Consider the following 21,237-nt stretch of genomic DNA (forward strand, 5'->3'; position numbering starts at 1 on the left):
AAGTCAGATCTTCACACTTATTCTAGTTCATGTATGACCCACCCATTATTTTACTTACCACTTCTATTCATGCCTCTTTCCCACAATGTGTATTTGACTCTGTCACAATCAAGCCTTAGCCTAAATGAGTGAAAAACAATCATCACTGAAGAGCTTATTTGCAAAAGAGGAAAAATCCATTGATGAGACAGCAGAAGATTCTAAGACTACCAACAAAGATGCTGCATTTAAAAGAAAATACCAAGAGTATTACTTAAATTACAGCTTCATTGTAACAGGTGATTAATATTCTCTGAGCCAGCTATATATAATATTTGGCAAATGGCTACAACAAAGCATTAAACCTTCAAAACTGCTCTGTCACATGGAGACCAAGCACCCTGGATTATAAGACAAGCCTTGGGAGTTTTTCAAACTTGGAAGTTGTTCTTTGTGACTACAAAGAACAGAAGCAATCATTGAGGACCACTATTTCATCAAATTTGTCTGCACAGAGAGCATCACTGTTTTGTTTTGCTTTTTTTGGTACCAGGGACCAAACTTGGGTCCTTGCACTTGCAAGGCAGGTTGCAGAACCACTGAGCTAAATCCTGGCCCCAAGAGTATCATTCTTCATGGCTAACTATATTGCTAGAGCTAGGAAGTGCTCTACTACTGGCGAAACATTGACCCTGCCTGACGCTAAGGATATCTGTCAAGAACTTTTAGAAGAGGCAACAGTTCAAAAGATGGCATGTGATTGATTGCCTTTTAGCTAGCACCATAGCTAGATGAATTGATGAAATAGCATTGGGACATTGAGGCACAATTGTTAGAGAAGATTAGAGAGTCACTGTTGTATGCAGTCCAGGTTGATGAATCTGCCAATGTTGACAGTAAGGCAACGGTGTTTGGTTTTGTGTGATATATTTTTCAGGATGATGTGCATGAAAATATGTGCACTTTTGTTGTCAACCAACACCACAACTGAAGAAGTAGTCAGGTCTCTGAATGATTGCACATCAGGAAAATTGAACTGGTCACTTTGTGTTGGTATATGCATGGATTCATCAGCTTCCATAACTGCACAGCTTTCTGTTTTCACTACTCAGGTCAAAGAGGTCATCTCTGAGGGGAAATCTACCACTATTTTATCTGTAGAGAAACGCTGGCTTTCCAAAATGTCACCTGAACTTAACAACATTTTGCAGGATGTGATTAAAATTATCCACCACATTAAAGTACATACCCTTATGTCTGTTTGAACATCTCTGTGAGGAAATGGACACAGAGAACACAGATCTTCTTCACAGAAATAAGATTGCTTTCTAAGGGTAGATCACTGGCCAGAGTTTCTGAGTTATAAGAGCCATTCCAGAGGTTTCTTTTAGAAAGAGAGCAATCACACCAGGTGTAACAATTCCCAATTTGAAACTATACTACAAAGCCACTGTGATAAAATCAGCATGGTACTGGCAAAGAAATAGGCCTGAGGATCAATGGAACAGACTGGAAGACACAAAAACAAATGCAGATGTACTCAGCTACCTCATCTTCGACAAAGGAGCTCACCATCCTCAGTGGAGGAAAGATAGCCTCTTTAATAAATGGTGTTGGAAAAACTGGGTATCAACCTGTCACAGATTAAAATTAGACCCTTATCTTTCGCCATGCACTAAATTAAAATCCAAATGGATTAAAGATCTAAATATTAAAACAGAAACATTAAACTTGCTGGAAAGTAAGTTAGGCAGAACTCTGGAAGACATTGGTATAGGAAAAGACTTTATGAACAAATCCTCAGTAGCACGGGAACTAGCAGAAAGAATCAACAACTGGGATCTCATCTTACTAAAAAGCTTCTGTACTTCAAAAGAAACCATTAGCAGAACTAAGAGACAATCTACAATGTGGGAAAAAATTTTTACCAGCTGTACCTCAGACAAAGGACTATTATCAAGGATATATAAAGAACTCAAAACAATCAGTCCCCCCAAATATAAAGACCCGATCCAAAAATGGGCATCCGAAATGAACAGACATTTCTCATACAAAGAAGTGAAAGCAGCAAGAAAATATATGAAAAAATGTTCCACATCACTGGTCATTCGAGAGATGCAGATGAAAACAACACTGAGATTCCACCTCACCCCACAAAGAATGGCTGCTATCAAGAAATCACACAATAACAAATGTTGGCGGGGTTGTGGGGAGAAAGGAACCCTCCTCCATTGTTGGTGGGAGTGCAGACTAGTGCAACCACTATGGAAATCAATATGGAGATACCTCAAAGAGCTTGGACTGGAGGTTCCATTTGACCCAGCCATCCCTCTGTTGGGTATCTTTCCAAGAGAACTAAAAGAATCATATCACAGAGAAGTATGTGCACCCATGTTTATAGCGGCACAGTTTGTAATAGCTAAATCTTGGAAACAACCTATTTGCCCATCCGTTGGAAACTGGATAAAGAAGTTGTGGTTTTTCTATAAAATGGAATATTACTCAGCCATAAAGAGCGAGAGAATAGATTCATTCATAGGAAAATGGATACATATTGAAGATATACTCCTAAGTGAAATAAATAAGTCCCACATGTGTAAATACTGAATAGTTTCCCTGGTGTGAATATTCTGCAACAATGCATAAGATTCTAATAAGATTACTGACATTTAGAAATGGGAGGAAAGGAGCTAAAGATGTAGGGAAGGTGTGATACGTAGGGGAAGAACAAAAAGGGAAAAGAAAAAAATGTGAGAGAATGAAAAGATGAAAATAAAGTGTTTGTAGATGGGGAGGGGAGGAGGGGGTGAAGGGAGGGCAGAGGTAAGGGGAAAAAAATGAGAATCAAGACTTGCCATGTAAAGGTACATGATCCCAACAATGAATGTAACTGTACTGTATCCCTAAATGTACCAATAAACTCAATAAAAAAAAAAAGAGAGCCATCACTACCAGCATATTTCAATGTCACAAAATGGGTCTCAAAACTTGCTTACTCATGACATATTCAATCTGCTCAATGAACTCAATCAGTCACTTCAGGGGAGAATGACAACTGTGTTCAAGTTGACAGATAAAAATGGATGCATTTAAAGCCAAACTGGAATTGTGGGGACAACAAGAAAACATTGGAATTTTTTATGTTTCAAACATAAGCAGAGATTTTCAAAGAGACTGAGCCAGGAACTTCTTTCTCCCAGCTGTGCATGATCGCCTATCTCAGTTTTCAGAAGAGTTTGAGCATTACTTCCCAATCACAAAAGACCCTACACTGGGAAGGAATGGATCTGTAACCCATTTGTGAATAAGCCAGACAAAATGACTTGGTCCATTTTTTAAAAGAATCAGTTTCTTGAGATCACAGATGATGGCAGCCTTAAATGTATGTTTGGGACAACTCCAAATCTCCATACATAATGGTTAAAGTCAAGGAGGGATATCCTGAGATTGAAAAACAAAAGCAATGGAAAGCCTGCTTACCTATGTGATATCTTATCTTTATAAAGCAGGGGTTTCTGCAGTGATAGCAACCAAAATGAGACCAGATCAGACAAAGCAGCACACTGTTTCCCATAACCTCCAAATGGTATACTCTAGTTATAGGAAAAGAAACTTAAGGGTCCCACTGATTCTGCATGATGGTGAGTTGTATAATTTCATTATATATTAAAATATAATAACAATAGAAATAAAGTGCACAATAAATGTAATATACTTGAATTATCTTGAAACCCTGAGTCCATGGAAAAACTGTCTTCCACAAAACCATTCCTTTGTGCCAAAAATGTTGGAGATCACTGACATATACAGAACTCAAAAGAAAAAAATGAAGCTTTATACACTGCTGCTGGGATGTAAATTTGTATGCCATTATAAAAAAACAGTATTGGAGGGAATTTAGCTCAGTGCTGCCACACCCTGCTCACAAGTGCAAGGTCCTGAGTACCAGAAAAACAAAACGTATGAAAGTTCCTCAAAAAACTAAAAGTATATCTACCATATGATTCAGCTATTTTGCTTCTAGGTAAACAGCCAAAAGAAATGGAATCAGCATAACAAGAGATATCTGAACCTCCACTTTTATATAATACTATTTTGCAATAGCCAAGATATGGAATCTGTCTAGATTTCCATTAGTGGATCAATAGGTTAAAAAAAAATGTGATACCCAGTGAATTGTTGTTTGGTCATAGAAAAGAATAACGTCTTATTATTAATAGCAAAATGGATGGAACTGGAAGATGTTAAATTAAATATACAGAAAGACAAATATGTGTAATCACACTTAAACGTGGAAGCTGAAATAGGTCATCTCAAAGTAGAAGAGAATAAAATAGTAATTGCTAGAAAACAGGAATGGTAGGGTAAAAGAGGGGTAGAGGAAGTTGAATAACGGGTGACAGGATTAGATAAGAGGAATAAGTTCTACTGTTCTGTAGCACAATTGGGTGACTGTTGTTCACAATAACCTATAACATATTTTATGAAAAACTAGAACAGAGGAACTTGAAAAGCTCCAAACATAAGAAATGATAAGGAGATGGATGTACTAATTACCCTGATTTGAGCAGTACACATTGTATACTTACATTAAATATACTATATCTCACAAACATATATAATGATTATGTATTTATTAAAAAGAAAATAGGTAGAAATGTTTTCTAACACAAAAAAGTATGAAATAAAAGCTGTTAAAATCTCCAATAAAAATAGACAATTCATTTATTTACCTTTGTTATTCTATTGGTTTTTGTATATTTTGATGCTTTGCTTTTAGGTACATATTGATTAATAATTTTTATGCTAAAATTGACCCCCTTTATCATTAGGTAATGTCCTTCTTTGTCCCTGATAATTTTCCCCTCTGTGAAATCTGTCCCATCTGAAATAGCTGCTTTATATTTTTATTTATTTATTTATTTATTTATTTATTTATTTATTTGGTACTGGGGATTGAACTCAGGTCCTTGCGCTTGCAAGGCAGGCCACCGAACCTCTGATACATTTCTTTTGAGTAATGTTAACATGCTCTATCTTTCTGTCCTTTTACTTGTAAGATCATGCATATCTTTATAATTTAAGTGAGTTCCTTGTAGACAACATGTTGTTAAAATTTGTTTTTAATCTACTTATGACTATCTCTGTCTTTTAATTGGTTCATGAAACTCAGGTCTGCGCTTGCAAGGCAGGCCACCGAACCTCTGATACATTTCTTTTGAGTAATGTTAACATGCTCTATCTTTCTGTCCTTTTACTTGTAAGATCATGCATATCTTTATAATTTAAGTGAGTTCCTTGTAGACAACATGTTGTTAAAATTTGTTTTTAATCTACTTATGACTATCTCTGTCTTTTAATTGGTTCATGGACCATATACATTTAAAGTGACTATTGATATACTTGGATTTATATCATATTTGTTAGTGTTTCTGATTATTGCCCTTGTTTTTGTTCCTGTTTTTGTCTTCCACTCTTGTTCTGCCTTTCAAGGTTTATGATTCCATTTTCTCTCCTTTCTTAGGGTATCAATCCTCCCTCTTCTCCTCTTTCTTTTCCTCCTCTTCCTTTTTCTTCTTTTAGTGATTGTCCTAGAGTTTGCAACATATATTTACAACTAATCTAAGTCTATTTTAAATGATTCTATACCCTTCATGGACACTGCAAGTTCCTTGTGATAACCAAGAAATACTTTTTTAGAATTATTATTATTATTGTTATTGTTATTGTTATTTTGCATTGGGGATCAAACTCAGGACCTTGCTCTTGTGAGGCAGGTGGCAGAACCACTGAGCTAAATCCCCGGCCCCAATACCAAGTAAACCTAATTCCTCCCTTCCATTCTTTTCATCATTATTGTCATTCATTTCGTTTATACAGTAAGTTATAAACATTGATAACATTGTTACCATTATAATTTTGTTAGCTCAATTCAGAGGAAAAAATGAAAGCTTTTACTTTGCCTTTATTTGTTCCTTCTCTAATTCTTTCTTTATGTAAATTCAGGTTTCTGCTCTATATAATTTTCCTTTTCTGTGAAGAACTCTTTTTAGCATTTCTTGCAGGGCAGGACTGCAAATAAGAAATTCCTTCAATTTTTGTTTATCTGAGAATCTTTATTTCTCTTTTTCTTTTGAAAGTTAAGTTGGAAAGATATAGAATTCTAGGTTGGTGTTTTTCACTCAACCCTAAATATTTCACTCCACTCTTGTTTTCTTGATTTCTGTGAAGAAACTGGATGTAATTCTTATCTTTACTCTTCCATACATAACCTACTTTTTCAACAGCTTTCTCTCTTTGTTTTCTTTTTTGCAGTTTGAGAATATGCCTAGATATTGTGTGTGTGTGTGTGTGTGTGTGTGTGTGTGTGTTTTAACTTGCCCTGTTTAGTGTTCTCTGAGCTTCTCTGATTTGTGATTAGATATCTGACGTTGATTTTAGGGAATTCTCCTGTCTCCTGTATTTCTTGTGTTCCTTTATCTATTTCTTTTTCCTTTAATATTCCCATTACACACATACATTACACCTTTTGTTACTCCATGTTCAGGCAACCACAGATCTTGCATAGTCTATCCTTTTTTTCTTCTTCTTCAGTCTTCTTGTTGCTTTTCAGGTTGTGTCTGTTATATCTTCAAATTCAGGTTCTTTCTTCAGCTGTGCCTACTAATGAGCCCACTGAAGACATTCTTTTTTTCTGTTACTGTTATCTCATGCTTTATTTTGCATTCTTTCTCATTTCCCTTACTGCAGCTCGATTAGGCTGCAATCAGACCTCAGTTGGTTAGGCTGTAGTTAAATAGCTCTCCCCAAGGGGCAATCTATTAAGAACACAAGGGGAAAACAATGGGAACCAAGACCTGTCATGTATAGGATCCCAATAATGAAGGTAACTGTACTGTATACCTAAAATGTACCAATAAATAATGAGGAAAATTTTTCCTCATTATTTTCCTCATTATTTATTGGTACATTATTTATTGGTACATTTTAGGTATACAGTACAGTTACCTTCATTATTGGGATCTTGTAACTTTACATGACAGGTCTTTGTTCTCATTTTTTCCCCTTGTCCCTGTAATACAAGTTCTATTTAGAAATGGTTCGCTTTTCACTCCCCCTGCTGGAAACATGAGGGGATTTTTCTCCTATCATCTGAGAACAGATCCTAGAGGGAATATTCACAAAAATGCTCCTCTAAGACTGGGGTCCTTGAAGTTTTAACTATCAATCTTATCCACACTTAGCCACCAGCAATTGGTTGGATACAGTTTAGGTTTTCCTACCAAGTCCTCATGGAGATTTCTGCTTGTGGATTATTGCTCTCATATGGGGATTCTCTATAATTGCCTGTCTTTCCACTTTGGGATGCAACTGTTTACCCTGTGACCTCAAATCTGAGATGAGTGAGGAAGAGTTGTTGCTTTTCATTTGTACACCTTTGAATAAGTTCCCATGTTGGCTGCAGAGGGCCAAGGGTCTTGCTGCTGAAAGATGGGGGAGGTTTCGTGGATTAGTGACCTCCCTCCCAGATTGTCATTCCCGAATTTCACCACCACTGAGATCTTTCATTTGTTGCTTGACATACAATCTGGCTCTGCAGTCTGCTTGCAAGCATATTCTTTGAGCTGCCTGTGTGCTGCGTTCTGGTCTCTCTGTGAGCTGTGTGACTGCCTGCTGGTCAGCTTTTACTTCGAGTCATGTTGCTTTTGGTTGCATTTGCACAGTTCTACTGAACCTTTGTTGTAAATTTACTGACCTAAGTTTTACTTACTGACCTTAGTTTTTAGGGACAAAAGTATGGGATCGCAGCTCTTTGAAAGGTGGCCCTGTGTCCTGTGTCTCAGCCCTGACCTATCAGTGCATCTCATATTGAACTGTGTTTCTCAATTCTAGGATAAACCAAGACTGATGTTAAACTCAGGGGAATGACTATTCCTCTGTCACTATTGGACGTGTCTCTCAAGCACTTGCTCACCCTCATTTTATGTAGTGTTCAGGGAAGAGATTGACATCGTTTGCAATATATGATACCATCAGGTGGTGTCTCACATGGAAAAAGAGCAGTTACTTTTAACATGTGACTATATTCCATCTCAGGTGACTTACTAGAACTCTAGGAATGCTTTGTAGTACTGCTTCCTTTGTCTTTGTTGCCAATTCCTGTTCTGCTCAAGTTTAATTAATCTTGAAGGGGAAACATACATAGCTCCAACCAAGGAATTAATTCAGGTTTTCTCACAATAAGGCCCTTCACCTTGATGAAGACTTTCTAAAAGATGACATTTATAAATATGCGTAGAAGAAATACTCTATTACCAAAGTTTAGCCAGAAATCAGGAAGAAAGGTGAAAAAGAGACAGAGATGGAGACAGGGAAGAGAGACAGAGAGCAAAATCTAAAACAGGGAGGAAACAAAAAATGGAAACAAGAAGTCTATATCCACAATTTGATGCAACTGGAAATCCAAAGTATTCTAAAAGAATATATACACCAAAAAGATAGAGGTATACGGATTGATTTGGGGCCTTCACCACATAGTTCTGGATTTACATTAACATCCACTGAAATACACTAGTCCATACACCTTCGTGGTCTTAGTACATACTGGAACTCAAGTTACACTTACATTTGGGAATCCCAGTAAATTTAAATAAGATACTCCTGTTATCTCAAAGATATTACTGAATACAAAATAGAGAACCAATGAGTCCACCTGACCTTCATTAACTATTGACTTGCCTAAACACCCCATGAACATCTCCTCCCCGAAATACTCCATAGTGAGCATGGACAGTCTCAGCCAACGAGTAGTAAATTCAATTAAAATTTAATTAAATCCTTGGCACCTACAAATTGGCTTAATAAATTGGTCTCCACACACCTTCCTCAATTAAAGTAGTTACTATACTCCAATATAAATTAGAACAGGACTTTCAAGGGATGAACCCATTATTCAGGATCCACTTCTAGGGGTGATTATGCCCCCACTGTTTCTCTATTCAGCAACCCATTGTGGCCTATTTTGAAACTCAGAAAGCATGAATGGTGCCTCCTGCTGGATCACCACAACTTCAGTGCCATGGCCATGACTACTTCTCAGACTTCATACCCAATAGTCCTGAAATCTCTGACTTGCCCAATTTATACCTGGGAAATACTTTCCTCTTATAGATTTGCTAATAATCTATCCAGTGCCCATTTCAACAGCTTCCACTTCAGCAGGGGCACAACTTGTCTTTCCTTAACAGCCCAGCCATGTGCATTCTTTGGTCTTGTCTGTACCTGACTCTCCAGGAGCGCAAACATGATTTACATGGATAAGCCTTCTCCCAAAGAGAATGTATATGTATGCATTTAGGACATGTAAATATTCACAAAAACAAGGCATGCCATTGTTACCCGCATAGCGTACAGACCTGCCACCTCCTTAACCTCCTGAAATTACCTGGTAAACTGAGGATTGCTGCATTGCTAACAGTCTAAAAAAATAGCTGTTGACCCTCTCAATGTCTGCTATAGAACCCCAATATCTTTTAGGCCTTTTTGGATTCTTCATTAACCAATATTATTTTAGCCTATTTATGCTGTTGCATACAAACCGGTCCATGATAAATGGGTCCCATTCAACAAAAGGCTGTAAAATCTGCCCACGATGTGAAGCAATAAACACTCTTTTTTGTGCATTGCAGAGATTCCCTCATAGCAGAGGCTTCACCAACCTGGACCACCCCTGAAGGTCACTTGGCCTTCAAATTTTTCCCACACTCCCTGTGAGTCATCAAAGGAACCAATCAGATTGACCCTCAGGAGGTCTCTAGACTGATGGCAGATCTAGGGAAAAAAAACAATTCAGCACCAAGTCTTATATTATAAAAGCATTTTATTGAACACACTCTGGAGGTAGTCAGAACCAGGATGAGATTAAGGTGGGCACTGGGGTGCAGATTCTGTTTTGATGGTTTAGAGATTGGAAAACTTTGGGTTCCTGTATCATGACAGGCCACACTGTGGAGAGAAAAGCGTGATCTGAAGTAGAAGATAGAATTGTGATGTGGGTGATAAGTAAGAAACTAGGTCCTCCTAGGAACCAAAGAATGTGGTTCTGCAATAGGCTTTTTCTAGACTACTCTCCAGAAAAAGAGAAAACTCAGCTTGGGAGACTGGCTAGAAGAGGCAACTCCATGGGTGCCGGGTGGCTGCCCTCAGGGGACAAGTGATTTGCAGCGGGTTCTTCTTAGCTCTTGAAGGTCCTCCGGGAGGAAGAGGTGGTAGAGACAAATTTGACACTGGAGCCACTGCCCCCGCCACTGCCAAAGCTCGCCCCCATTCCTCTGCCACTGCTTGCACTGAAGCCAGAGCCACCTGCACTAAGCCCACCACTGAGGCCAACACCCCCACTGCTGCTGGAGTAGTAGCTACTGCTGCTACCTCCACCAAGACCACCTCCAAAGCCTCCGCTGAGGCCACCGCCAAAGCCACTGCCACCGCCATAGCCAGTTGACATGCTATTGGTGACGACCGCTGCAGGGAAAGAAGAAGTGGTTATGAGTAGTTGGCAGACTGATCTTACATGGCCAACTTATTTGATCCTGCTGGGGTGCACTACACCTAGTCCCTTTTTCAGAGCTACAGAAGGGGCCCAAAAGAACAAAGTCATTTACTGAAGGTCCCTGACAGAAAGCTAGGGGACATAAGAGGAAAGGGATGGTGCTGGACATGCATGTGGTACAGGGTCCAACGTGTATGTGATACATAGCCTACCCTTTAAGAGATAAGCATGAGTTACATTTCTTCACATCCCAATCTGTGTTCTGTTCCCTCCACCACCAGAGTCTCACTAAATGCATGAAATAATAATATATTGGGCTGCATCAAGTCTGGAGTCTAAAAGTAGGAGGATTCTGAGTTGCTATCAAATATCCCGTATTATCATTCTGAATGTCAGTCCAGAATTACTTACAGATGTTGACTGGTCCAACTCCTTCTCCACTCAGTCTGAAAGGGAAAAAATTTTTTTAATGAGAAATTTTATAAACTTCCTAAAAAATGGCATTAGTCTATGTGGTTGATTCTCTTTAGAAGAGATCAGATTAGCTCTCATCCCAATGCCAGGGGTTTGCATGTCCAGGAAACAACTCCAGTTAGAAGAGGGAGTACTCTGAAGGGACTTTCCAATGAAGAGGTCCTGATTTAGGGGTAGGTATTCAAAGGAAGAATGTAATTCATATTCTCTTCCACCCATTTTGTAGGAAGCATAAGAGGTTGTGGGAAATATGAATATGTACGAAGCAATGTTTGTCTCTAGGAGCTGACATTCCGTGACAGAATTTGGCCCCATAGAAATTCCTCAGAGAGAAAGTAGGCAAATGGCTGCATCAGAAGATTGAAGAAAATAGAGTAGTTTGAGAAGCCAACATCAGGTGAATCCGCTGGAAGGATTGCCAAAGCCATCCTGAAAGAAAAGGCACTTGAAGAATCAGGAGGACCAGGGTAAATATGGGTGTGGATAGTGAGGTCGGGTAAAAGAACATGAGAGAAAGAAGAAAGGAAACAAAGTTCAGGGCTCACTTGTTCAGTTGCTTAGTTGTTTGGAGAAAAGGCAGCCCCTGAAAATGCTGATGGTGAGGAATAAGCCAGAAAAGTGAACTGAGGCCTGCAGTATTCCCATGTGTTAGTAGAAATCAATGCAGGGTAGCTAATTATCATGAACAAGACAGCAGTGTTACATCCTGGAGTGGAGCAGCTTTCTATTATCAAATGAGAAGCCACCCTAGGCCCACAAGTCAGCTCACCTGCACTCCTCGCCCTCCAGCAGCTTGCGGTAGGTGGCGATCTCCACGTCCAGGGCCAGCTTGGTGTTCATGAGCTCCTGGTACTCACGCAGCAGCCGGGCCATGTCCTGCTTGGCCTTCTGCAGGGCCTCCTCCAGCTCTGCCAGTTTGTTCCTGGCATCCTTGAGGGCCAGCTCTCCACGCTGCTCGGCATCAGCGATGGCGGCCTGCAGGTTGGCGCACTACAGAAGGAAAGGAAGGAAGAGTGGCGACAGTGTAGTAGCTGAACTGGGCCTCAGGTTTTTCTTTTCTGAGATTTTAGGCAAGCAAGCCAGACTCTCTGGAGCTCCAAAGGGAACCCAACGTATCTGTCCTGGTCATAACGGTGTGGAAAATCATAACATTGGTGCTTCTTCCAGATCCCTCTCCCCTTCCCTCCCCACTCCTCCGCTCCTCTCCTCTCAGGCCCCAAAACACACAAAAGTAAACCAAGCTAGATCTGCCATTCAAAACTCAGGCCCCTTCCTCATCCTTGATCAACCTCATCCTACCTGCTTCTTGACATTGTCAATCTCAGCTCTTAGCCTCTGTATCATGCGGTTCATCTCAGAGATCTCATGCTTGGTGTTGCGGAGGTCATCACCATGTCGGCCAGCTGTCTGCTGCAGCTCTTCATACTGATGACACCAGAAAAGAAGACCCAGTTTATATGAGGGTGAAGAAAGCTTTCCCCAAGTTCACAGGCAAGAGCTACCAAGAGATGGCAAATGGTATAGTTATTTGGGGCCTAGGACTGATTCAACCTTTTCAAAGGAGGAGCTGGTCTTTGATAATTTCCTTATTAGTGTCTTTATTTTCCAAGAGGCACTGATGTGAAGTTCTCCTTCAGGTTTTTTGGTTTCTATGGAAAATGTATACATGCTTATTCCATAACCCATCCCAGTTGGTCTCAGCCAGCCTCAGGAGCCCCATACTTAGCATTGGCATGGCCTGGAATCTTAGACATCGGTCCATCCCTTCACTGAGGCGACATTTCCAAATCACCTACCTTGGTCTGATACCAGGACTCAGCTTCAGTTCGGCTGCGGTTGGCAATGTCCTCATACTGAGCTTTGACCTCAGCGATGATGCTGTCCAGGTCCAGACTGCGGTTGTTGTCCATGGACAGCACCACAGATGTGTCAGATACATGTGTCTGCATCTGGGACAGCTCCTGTGGGAAGACTCGAAGTCAGGCATCTGATTTTATGTTATTTCACATCAGTTCCATTTGAGTCTTCCATTTATTGTGGGATGTCAACTCAAGAAAGAAATAACTGTCCTCCCAAGAACCTTAGGTAAGTTTCTTACCGCATCAAAGAACATCTTCATGAAGTTGATCTCATCCATGAGGGCATCCACCTTGGCCTCTAGCTCCACCTTGTTCATGTAGGCGGCATCTACATCCTGGAGAAATAGGGGTGGTTGGCACCAAACAATGATTTAAGTGACTCCACCCTCAGGATAGCACAGCCTCAGGCTACAGTTTCCCTCCACCCACCCATACCTTCTTCAGCATCACAAACTCATTCTCAGCGGTGGTACGCTTATTGATTTCATCTTCATACCTGGTCACGTAAAGGACAGAAAGCGTTCATCAGAGGACAAAGGACAGACACGGGCTCTTTACTGACCAAGTGCATGTGAGCCTGCTCTCATATTGGGAATGGGCTTCTTGTATCTCTTAAGTACAGAGGGAGCACAGGGGTAATGTGAGCCTTGGGCAAGATCCTCACCCAGTATGCTGCCTTCCTTGTAACTGCCTATCACATACTCATTTTATTGTTACTATAATTCAGTTCCTTCAAGATGTTTCTGTAGCAAAGGTGTGCTGTTTCTCCCTAGCTCCAGATATAACCAATCTCTCTAGTGCTTTTCTCAGTGTTGGAGCCTTATTTAGAAAAGAAACAAAATGGAAAGCTAGCAGTTCACTAGATAATTCACATGACTGAAAAATTTCTGGAGCCACCAAGCTGGGTTACATCATCAGTTCCTGCTTTGAGGGGAAGCCAGCAAAAGCTGTATATATTAAGTGCACAGAGGAGGGGGAAAAGTTCCAGAGAGCAAGGATTACAAGATGGCACATTTCACTGAGACAGTACCAAGAGTGCAGGGTTGGATGTTAGCTAAGTACCTTGCAGAGGAACTATGAGCTAGAATTTTTTAAACATGGAGCCAGAGGTTTTTTTCTTTTTTTAAAAAAAATACTATAGATGTCCAGAGAAGTTATGCTTCTAACCCACGGGAAAAGCATAAGTGACAGTCAGGTTAGGAAGTTTATCTGCTCCAAAGAAAACATCCGTTTCCCTGTCTCCACCTGCCCCTTAACTCACTTATTCTTGAAGTCCTCTACCAGGTCCTGCATGTTCCTCAGCTCTGAGTCCAGGCGGCCTCTCTCCCCAAGGATGGAGTCCAGCTGCCTCCTGAGGTTGTTGATGTACTGCTCAAACAAAGGATCCAGGCTCTGCTTGACTGTCCTGGTGCCCTGCTCCTGGAGCAGGGCCCACTTGGTGTCCAGGACCTTGTTCTGCTGTTCTAGGAACCGCACCTGGACAAGAGCACAGTGTGAAGACAGAGAAGTTAGGACTTCATGTTTCAATGACCAGTTCGCCATTGTGTCTCCCATTTTATGCTGCCCCTACACACACACACACACACACACACACACACACACACCCTTTCCTGTGTGCAGTACCCTCCTGAGCCCTAAAGGAGAGATCTGGAGCAAGGTGCCCAACCTCAGTCTTCTTGGGGAGACAAGATCCTCATCCAGGGCACAGCCAGACCAGGAATGGCCACCCAGAGCATGGTCCACTACAGTGGGGCCTGTGAATGATCTCCAACTGCCCTCTGATAAACACATCTGTCTTCTCATGCAATCCACCCTGTTACATAGTGCACAGAGCTCACCTGTCTGCCCACCCAGAACCAAGAAACCTTTACAAGGCAACCTCTGAATGGGAAGAAGTAAGACCCTGCCTTCCGTGCTGTCAGTCTAAGTGAGAAAGAAGGCCTCTAACGCTGCACACAGAAATAAATGGAAATGGCTCCAAACTCGAAAGTGGCCCAGCCTGAAAAGCCTTCTTTCTTTCCTCTGTTTTCAGCATCTGCTCCAGATTCCCAGTGGATTTTTACAAAAGACCACACCTCACCTTGTCGATGAAGGAGGCGAACTTGTTGTTGAGGGTCTTGATCTGCTCCCGCTCCTCAGTCCTCACTCGCTGGATGGTGGGGTCGATTTGCAGGTTCAGAGGAGTGAGGAGACTCTGGTTGATGGTGACCTCTTGGATGCCGCCCGGGGGACACACGGGGAAGGCAGCGCCCCCATAGCCACCTCCAAAGCCAGCTCCACCACCGAGCCCAAAACCACCGCCAGCTCCACCGCCATAACCGAGTCCACTGCCGACTCCACCTCCAAAGCCGAAGCCGCTTCCAGCACTGGCACCAAATCTGTCCCTGAAGTTTCCGCGGCTAGCACTGATGGAGATCCGTTTGGTGCCCCCCAAATTGTAGAGGCTCCTGCTGCCATAGCCACCCACTCCACAAGCACCCCCAAGGCTGACCCTGCCACCACCGCCACCCCCGGACCGGGACACGGAGCTGAAACTGGTGCGAGAGACAGACGGGGTGATGGCAGAGGCTGCGCTGAAGGAGCGGCTGCCCCCGCTGCGGAAGGACACACTGGACTGGCGAGACATGGTGGTTGTTCCTGGTGGAGCAAGAGTGCAGGGCACTGGTGGACTGGACGGTGCTGGAGAGAACAGAGCTCAGCAGGACGCGGCGGGTGGCTCTGTTACCCTGGAATGGCAGTCCCCCTTTTATCCCCTCAGAAGTGGGCTGGGCAGGAGAGCTGTCTGGCTGTGAAAGATTAAGTGGGCTGGGCATGCCTGGGGGGCAGCTGTGAGCTCACCTTCACACCTGCACAGTGCGCAGGTGCAAATGCTTTCTTCCTGGCAGGCTCTGCTCAGTTAGAAATAACCTTGCCTCGCAGCCCTGAACCCTTGGCAGCATCTCAGCGACACTGACAGTGAATCTCCACCATGGAGTCTGGGGGTTTGTGAGCAGCCCAAGAAGATGCCAGAAAATAAAGGGGAATTTGCCCATGGCCGCTGTCCTAGGGATTCTTGCAGGACCAGGGACAATGTTGCCATCCCGGCATGGTATCTGCTGCCCTGCCAACTTAGGAGACACTGTCCACCAGTGGGGGACAAAGCAAGTCCCCACTGGCAATAATTTCCTCTTATATTTTGCCAGGCAGGAGATTCCTGCAGGGCCTTTAGCTCTTAGAAAGTTAATCTGTGGCCTTATGCTGTCAGTAGGAGCCAGAAAGAGAAATGGGATCTGTTCCTTTCAAGCATTAGTTCTTTCTTAGAGGAGCCACATTGGGCAGATTTGCCTGCAAGGCTCAGGCCAGAAAGTCTCCATGAATTGCTAAGCTCCAGAAACAAAATGCAGGATCTCTCTGCCTGCTATAAACCACTTTACCCTCTTCATGGCCAAGCCTGTGCCTCCACAGCCCTTCCTAACTCTGAATTCTGTGTGCCATTGACCTTTTCCTTGCTCTTTGGCCGGGATAGGACCCTGCAGAGGTTTAGCAGCCCCAGGGATCCCATGTAGTTCCTTAAAAAACATTTTGGCCCTGGGCTGGCAGTCCGCAGTCAGTCTTTCTTCAGGGGGAACTGTTCTGCTGCCCCCCCCCCCGACGCCGTGTGTTCCAGCCAGCTCTCAGTTATTCCACCAGGGAAGGAGTGAGTCATCGTATCTGTTGATACAGGCTGAAGGCCGCCACAAACACATACCTGCAGGAGCTTCTAATCTCATCAGGAACATGTTGAGAATCCTCTGGCCTGTTACAACGGCAAACCATCCTGTTCTGAGCAGCGGGAATATTTGCACTTTCTCAGAGCTCCAGCCCAAGGCCTCCTTCAGGGCCAACAGAATAGAAAAAGAAATTCTAGGTCAGGGGATTGTCCTGCCAGACAGACCAGCCAAAGTGAGGGAGGATCCGGCAGCTGGCATAGCAATTAGCCAGTTGCCAGATCCCCCTGGACAAGGTTGTCTCAATTGTGGTGCCATAAGAAAGAAGGGAATTATGGTTAGAGTGCTGGTCCTAAAACACACCTTCTCTTTCTTGCTGCAGACTTGAGTGAAGATCACCTCTCTGCTTCCCCCAGAGACAAAAGCAGGACCTTCAGGCTTGGTAGGACTGAGACTAGTAGGAGCTGAGCCACACTTTGGCTGGAGTGGGAGGTGGGAGTACAGTGGGAACAAGTTCAAAGCCCCAAGGTTGGAGCCCATGTTTTCAAGAGCGAAGGAGTCAGGACCCAGCCCCAGCTCAGAAGTCTCTGGACAGGTCATGTGGTTGGCCACAAGGAAGCCAAGGCTGTGGGAAAATGACACTTGGTGCTGGGGATCAGCAGGGATGGTGATTGCTCACCAGAGGGCTGTCATGAGAAAGCATCTGACAGATAATCCCAGCAGGCAGACAATGGCCAGAGCTGGCTCTACAGGTCTTGGACAGTGAGGTTTGGCTCACCTCCCTACCTGGAGAGTTTCTGAGACTCTCAGAGAAGACTTTTAATAAGTTCACCGATTTCACACTTGCGGAAGAGGTGTGAACATCCTGGGACATTCTGGGGGGTCTAAGCCAAGAAAAGTCAGGTCCAAGCTAGAAGCAACTGTCTGGAGCCCCCTAGCAGGAGCCGTCCCTCTTCCCTGGAACAGCACTCTCAGGATATGTCCTGCCACTCTCAGACAGGTCCTGGGTCCAGTCCCCACTGCCCTTGGGCAGGCCCATCCCTCCTGAGACACTGGGGCATTCTCTTCTCCCCATTTGTTCTTCTCATGGCTGTGCTATAAAGGAGGACTTGGTAGGACAGGAATGCATTCTGTCCAGTTTGAGAATCACTACCATGTGCCAATGTCAGATTCAGGGGCCAGGGGCAGAGGTGTGTGGGTGGCAAGTAACTGCAGCAGGGAGTATTATGTGCCTCACTCAGAAAGAAGCAGCACTCTGTCCCTTCAACTTTGTGGAAATCTCCCCAGTGGGCAGGGCAGTCCTTCCCACCATGCTAGACCTGGGCAGGTGTAAGGAATGGAGTCCCGTGGGAAGCCAGGCACCAATTCCTCTATAATGGGGGTCCCACCCTAGCCTGGAGCTCATTATGGCTGGAAGGGAGGGATTATAGTGAGTCCCCAACTCTGCTTCTGAGCACCCCAGAGAGAGTTCCCAATACTTGGTCAGATACTTGCTTAGCTTCTCTAGGCACTATTTTTCTTTCACCCAGCAAGTTCAGGCTGAGGGTTCTCTCTAATGCCTTCCCTGCAGATCTCCCCATCAGTGAAGGAGGGCACAAGGGCGCTCCTCTGACCCCCCTCTCAGAGGAGTGCATGGAATGGGGGCTGTGGGTAGTGTTCTATACACAGGGTACCTTCTCAAGACATCAGGCATGGAGAAGTATCAGCTCATGGGTGAGAAGTAGGTAGTCTTCCACGACCGGGCCAGGTCCCTCTCCTTGACCTGTGGGTCTTTGCTATAAGATGCATGTAGTAGAAGACAATAAATAAGACACATTCACATGGGTCATCTACCCTTCTCCCTCCCCTGGTCTTCATGCGAGCTCTATGCCCAGCCTTATTCCAAGTCTCATCTGCTCTGTGTCTGGATCCATGTCTACAGAAAAAACTATTTGTCCCTTTCAAACTGGGAATCCCCTGATGACAGTGGTCATGACTCTTAATTCTTTGGCTTTCCCTCCATTCTCCCTACCATCCCAGCCTACTGGTAGTCTTCAAGCCCCACTTAGGTAAGAAAACAGTAAGTGTCTTCATCTTTGCAGCTTTTCTATCCCATGCATGTTCAGCACAAAATGTGGGGAGCCATATTTGAGGCATGAGTCAACCTATTCACTGGGCCATGGTTGGCAGTCCCATTAGGAGCCTGGAGCCAGATTCAAGGAATGGGGAAGGGCAGATGGAGCAATGTGCCAGCCCCAGACAGCTCTTCACAAAGCCCTAGCCTCAGGGAAGAATTGAGACAAGCATTTCTTCTGCCTCCACCCAAAACCTCGAGAATCCTGCCCACACCCCAACTCTGGGGCCTAGCTTTGATCTCAGCTGGATCTTCAGGATCTCAGGGGAAATGGCAGTGGGGGTACAGGTTCCTCTATGGACCTGGGGTGCTGGAGGTAGCCTTGTTGGCTAAGACTGCAGTCTGATGCTGAACCCCACCCAGCCTCTCTAAGATTCTCAGACCCCTCTGAAGGCAGGGTGGAGAAATGCTGCTGCCCAGAAGTAAAGCACCCACTCACCCTTGGCTCAGGTGGGCTTGAAAGGAAGCCCCCCGCTGCCACTATTGGGGGTCACAATTACAAGTGAGCCTGACCCATTGGAGTTGAGTTTCCTCTGCAAGTGCTTCACATGAACTATGGGTCATAGCACAGTACAACAGTTTGCAACCCCACCTTGGGCCATGACTTGGTCCTAATCCAGGTGTCGAAATGTTCTGGAATCTTGGCTTAGATTCTCACTGCAGTTTCCCCCACAATCCACAGACACAGAAGAAACAGGGAGGGCCTGGGCTCACCAAACAGGGACACACAAACTGAAGTTTTGATGCTGAGCTGGCTGGGGCTGAGCAGGAAGGGTGAGACAAAAATACAGGAGGCTGTGGAGAACAGCATGGGCCCGATCTCTCAGATTTAGCAGGCGATTGGCACTCATGGGGCAAGAGCTGCAGAGCAGAGCTCTCAGCTTCCCTCCAACAGGCTCCTACAGGTCTGGGGAATGTTCTTCCCCCATTTGAAGGGTATTTTGCCAATAACATACCAAGTCTTTGAAAATCTCCTTTGGTTGATTGAAACTATGGGCTAGACGTCAACAAATAATTAGTCAGAGGGACTAAAAAAAAAAGGATATACCTGTATAGCAAAATCTCTGTTTTCCTTCTCATAAAGGTTGATTTAAGTTTTTATACAAACACTTACAAAGGAATTACTTCCTGTGTGCCAGCTACTGCCTGAAAACATCTATCCATATTTGTGACCTTGCAAAGAAGGGCTTTTCCTGCTTTCTCTGCATTTGTGCTGGTAACATATGTGGGCATGAGCACTCTGGGATTCTGGGGATTACAGCCTTTCCTTCCAATGATGAGGCACACACACTTTCTTTAAATCAAGCTGTGTCCTTTGGGACCAGGGACATGGAAGAAGGCCTTTTCATATTCTTACCCACCTTCATGTCCCTTTTCTCCCCACTCATTTCTACTCCTTCCAAAGAAGCCACAACGAAGAATGAGAAAACAAAAGCAGGACTGGAGCTTCCTTCTCTCAGGGGTTTTGCTTGGCTCAGCACTTCCTCAGCCTGAGGAGGCAGGCACAGGGGACCGTCTATCTGCTATCTGGCTTCCCTTTCTACTTTGGATGAGCTCCAGTTACACGGAACTGAGTCAGTACAGACAGCAGCAGTATATGGTGAAGAAAAGTAGATGAGTGTGCTGAGGCTGGAAATGGTACTTTTCCTAGGGATGCCCTCAGGAAATATACTTAGAGTCTGAGCAGTCCTCCAAGCAAATAGATACCTTGCTGGCCCCAGCCCCATCCTCCATACTCACTCAAGCTCCTGTCTCCACACCCACCGCATTCTGCTGCTGGCTTTGCTCACTGTCCACTTGGACCAATCATTGCCCTCCAGGATTAGTGAAAACAAGTTAAATGTTTTTACAAGGGAGACACAAGGTCCAAAGCAAGAAGATAGGAGAACATGCACAGAGACTTGTAGCAATCATGGAATCGTGTCTTCATGAATCATGTCTTCATTCAACACATGTTTTGAGCAGTTGTAGGGTACTGTGCAATGGGCACTTCTGGACTTTAGTTGTGTGTCTCTGTATCATTCTTCATCTCCTCCCTTGGGTGCCAGATAAGGATAGGGCTGTCTCTGGCCCAGATCTTCTTGCTAGGTTCAGGAAGGTGGCTTGTACCACTTGGTTAGTGTGACGGTTAATCTTTGCTGTTAACTTGACCTAGAGGTGCCTAGATCACTTCTGGGTGTGTTCCAGAGAATTGGCAGGTGGTCAGAAAAGTGAGTGGAGAAGACACATGCTGAATAAGAGCGGCACCATCTCCTATAAGCTGGGGCTAAGAAGGACTATAAAAGGGGAAGAAGATAGAAGTTAAATTCCACACACACTGACCCTTCTTTAGTGGGTGTACTTTTTGCTGTTGTTGTCACCCATAGATGTCAGATTTTGGATTTTTCAACTTTTGAAGGCAGACTTGGATTAGTAACTGTCTAAGGGCTTTCAGGTCTTCAACCTCAGATCAGGGCTGCATCATTGATCATTTGTCCTAAAGTTTCCAGCTTTTCAGTCTGAGCAGCTATTGGCTTCTCTGGCTCTCCAGCATGCAATGGTAACTGTGGGACTATTGAGCCTCTGGTCACATAAACC

At 43.9% G+C, this 21,237-nt stretch overlaps 1 protein-coding gene across 2 annotated transcripts; it reads right to left on the reverse strand.

Annotated features, from left to right (window-relative positions):
- Positions 1–9,882: 9,882 nt before the first annotated feature.
- Krt5 (keratin 5) lies at positions 9,883–16,673 on the reverse strand. Of its 2 annotated transcripts, none has more exons than XM_010609252.1 (10): positions 16,589–16,673; positions 14,942–15,498; positions 14,123–14,337; positions 13,297–13,357; positions 13,101–13,196; positions 12,799–12,963; positions 12,302–12,427; positions 11,772–11,992; positions 10,940–10,974; positions 9,883–10,500 (listed from the first exon to the last, which is right to left on the reverse strand). In XM_010609252.1, exons 1-10 carry the CDS (start codon positions 16,617–16,619, stop codon positions 10,214–10,216), a joined length of 1,794 nt encoding a protein of 597 aa, XP_010607554.1. In that variant the 5' UTR covers positions 16,620–16,673; the 3' UTR covers positions 9,883–10,213. The 2 variants fall into 2 exon arrangements, with proteins under 2 accessions (XP_010607554.1, XP_010607555.1); XM_010609253.1 differs by having other exon boundaries at positions 14,942–15,587; positions 16,589–16,663.
- Between the last annotated feature and the right edge of the window lie 4,564 nt (positions 16,674–21,237).

This window comes from Fukomys damarensis, unplaced genomic scaffold (assembly GCF_012274545.1).
Source record: "Fukomys damarensis isolate Sample0158 unplaced genomic scaffold, DMR_v1.0_HiC HiC_scaffold_15, whole genome shotgun sequence".
Taxonomy (NCBI): Eukaryota; Metazoa; Chordata; class Mammalia; order Rodentia; family Bathyergidae; genus Fukomys; species Fukomys damarensis.

Bases quoted from the DNA above. Each gene is read 5' to 3' on its own strand.
- Krt5 (XM_010609252.1), bottom strand. From the start codon at position 16,619: ATGTTCCTGATGAGATTAGAAGCTCCTGCAG. The intron at 14,338-14,941 runs GTGAGGTGTGGT...GCTCTTGTCCAG, and splicing joins TCGCCTCCTTCATCGACAAG to GTGCGGTTCCTAGAACAGCA. The intron at 13,358-14,122 runs GTGAGTTAAGGG...TTACGTGACCAG, and splicing joins GTAGAGGACTTCAAGAATAA to GTATGAAGATGAAATCAATA.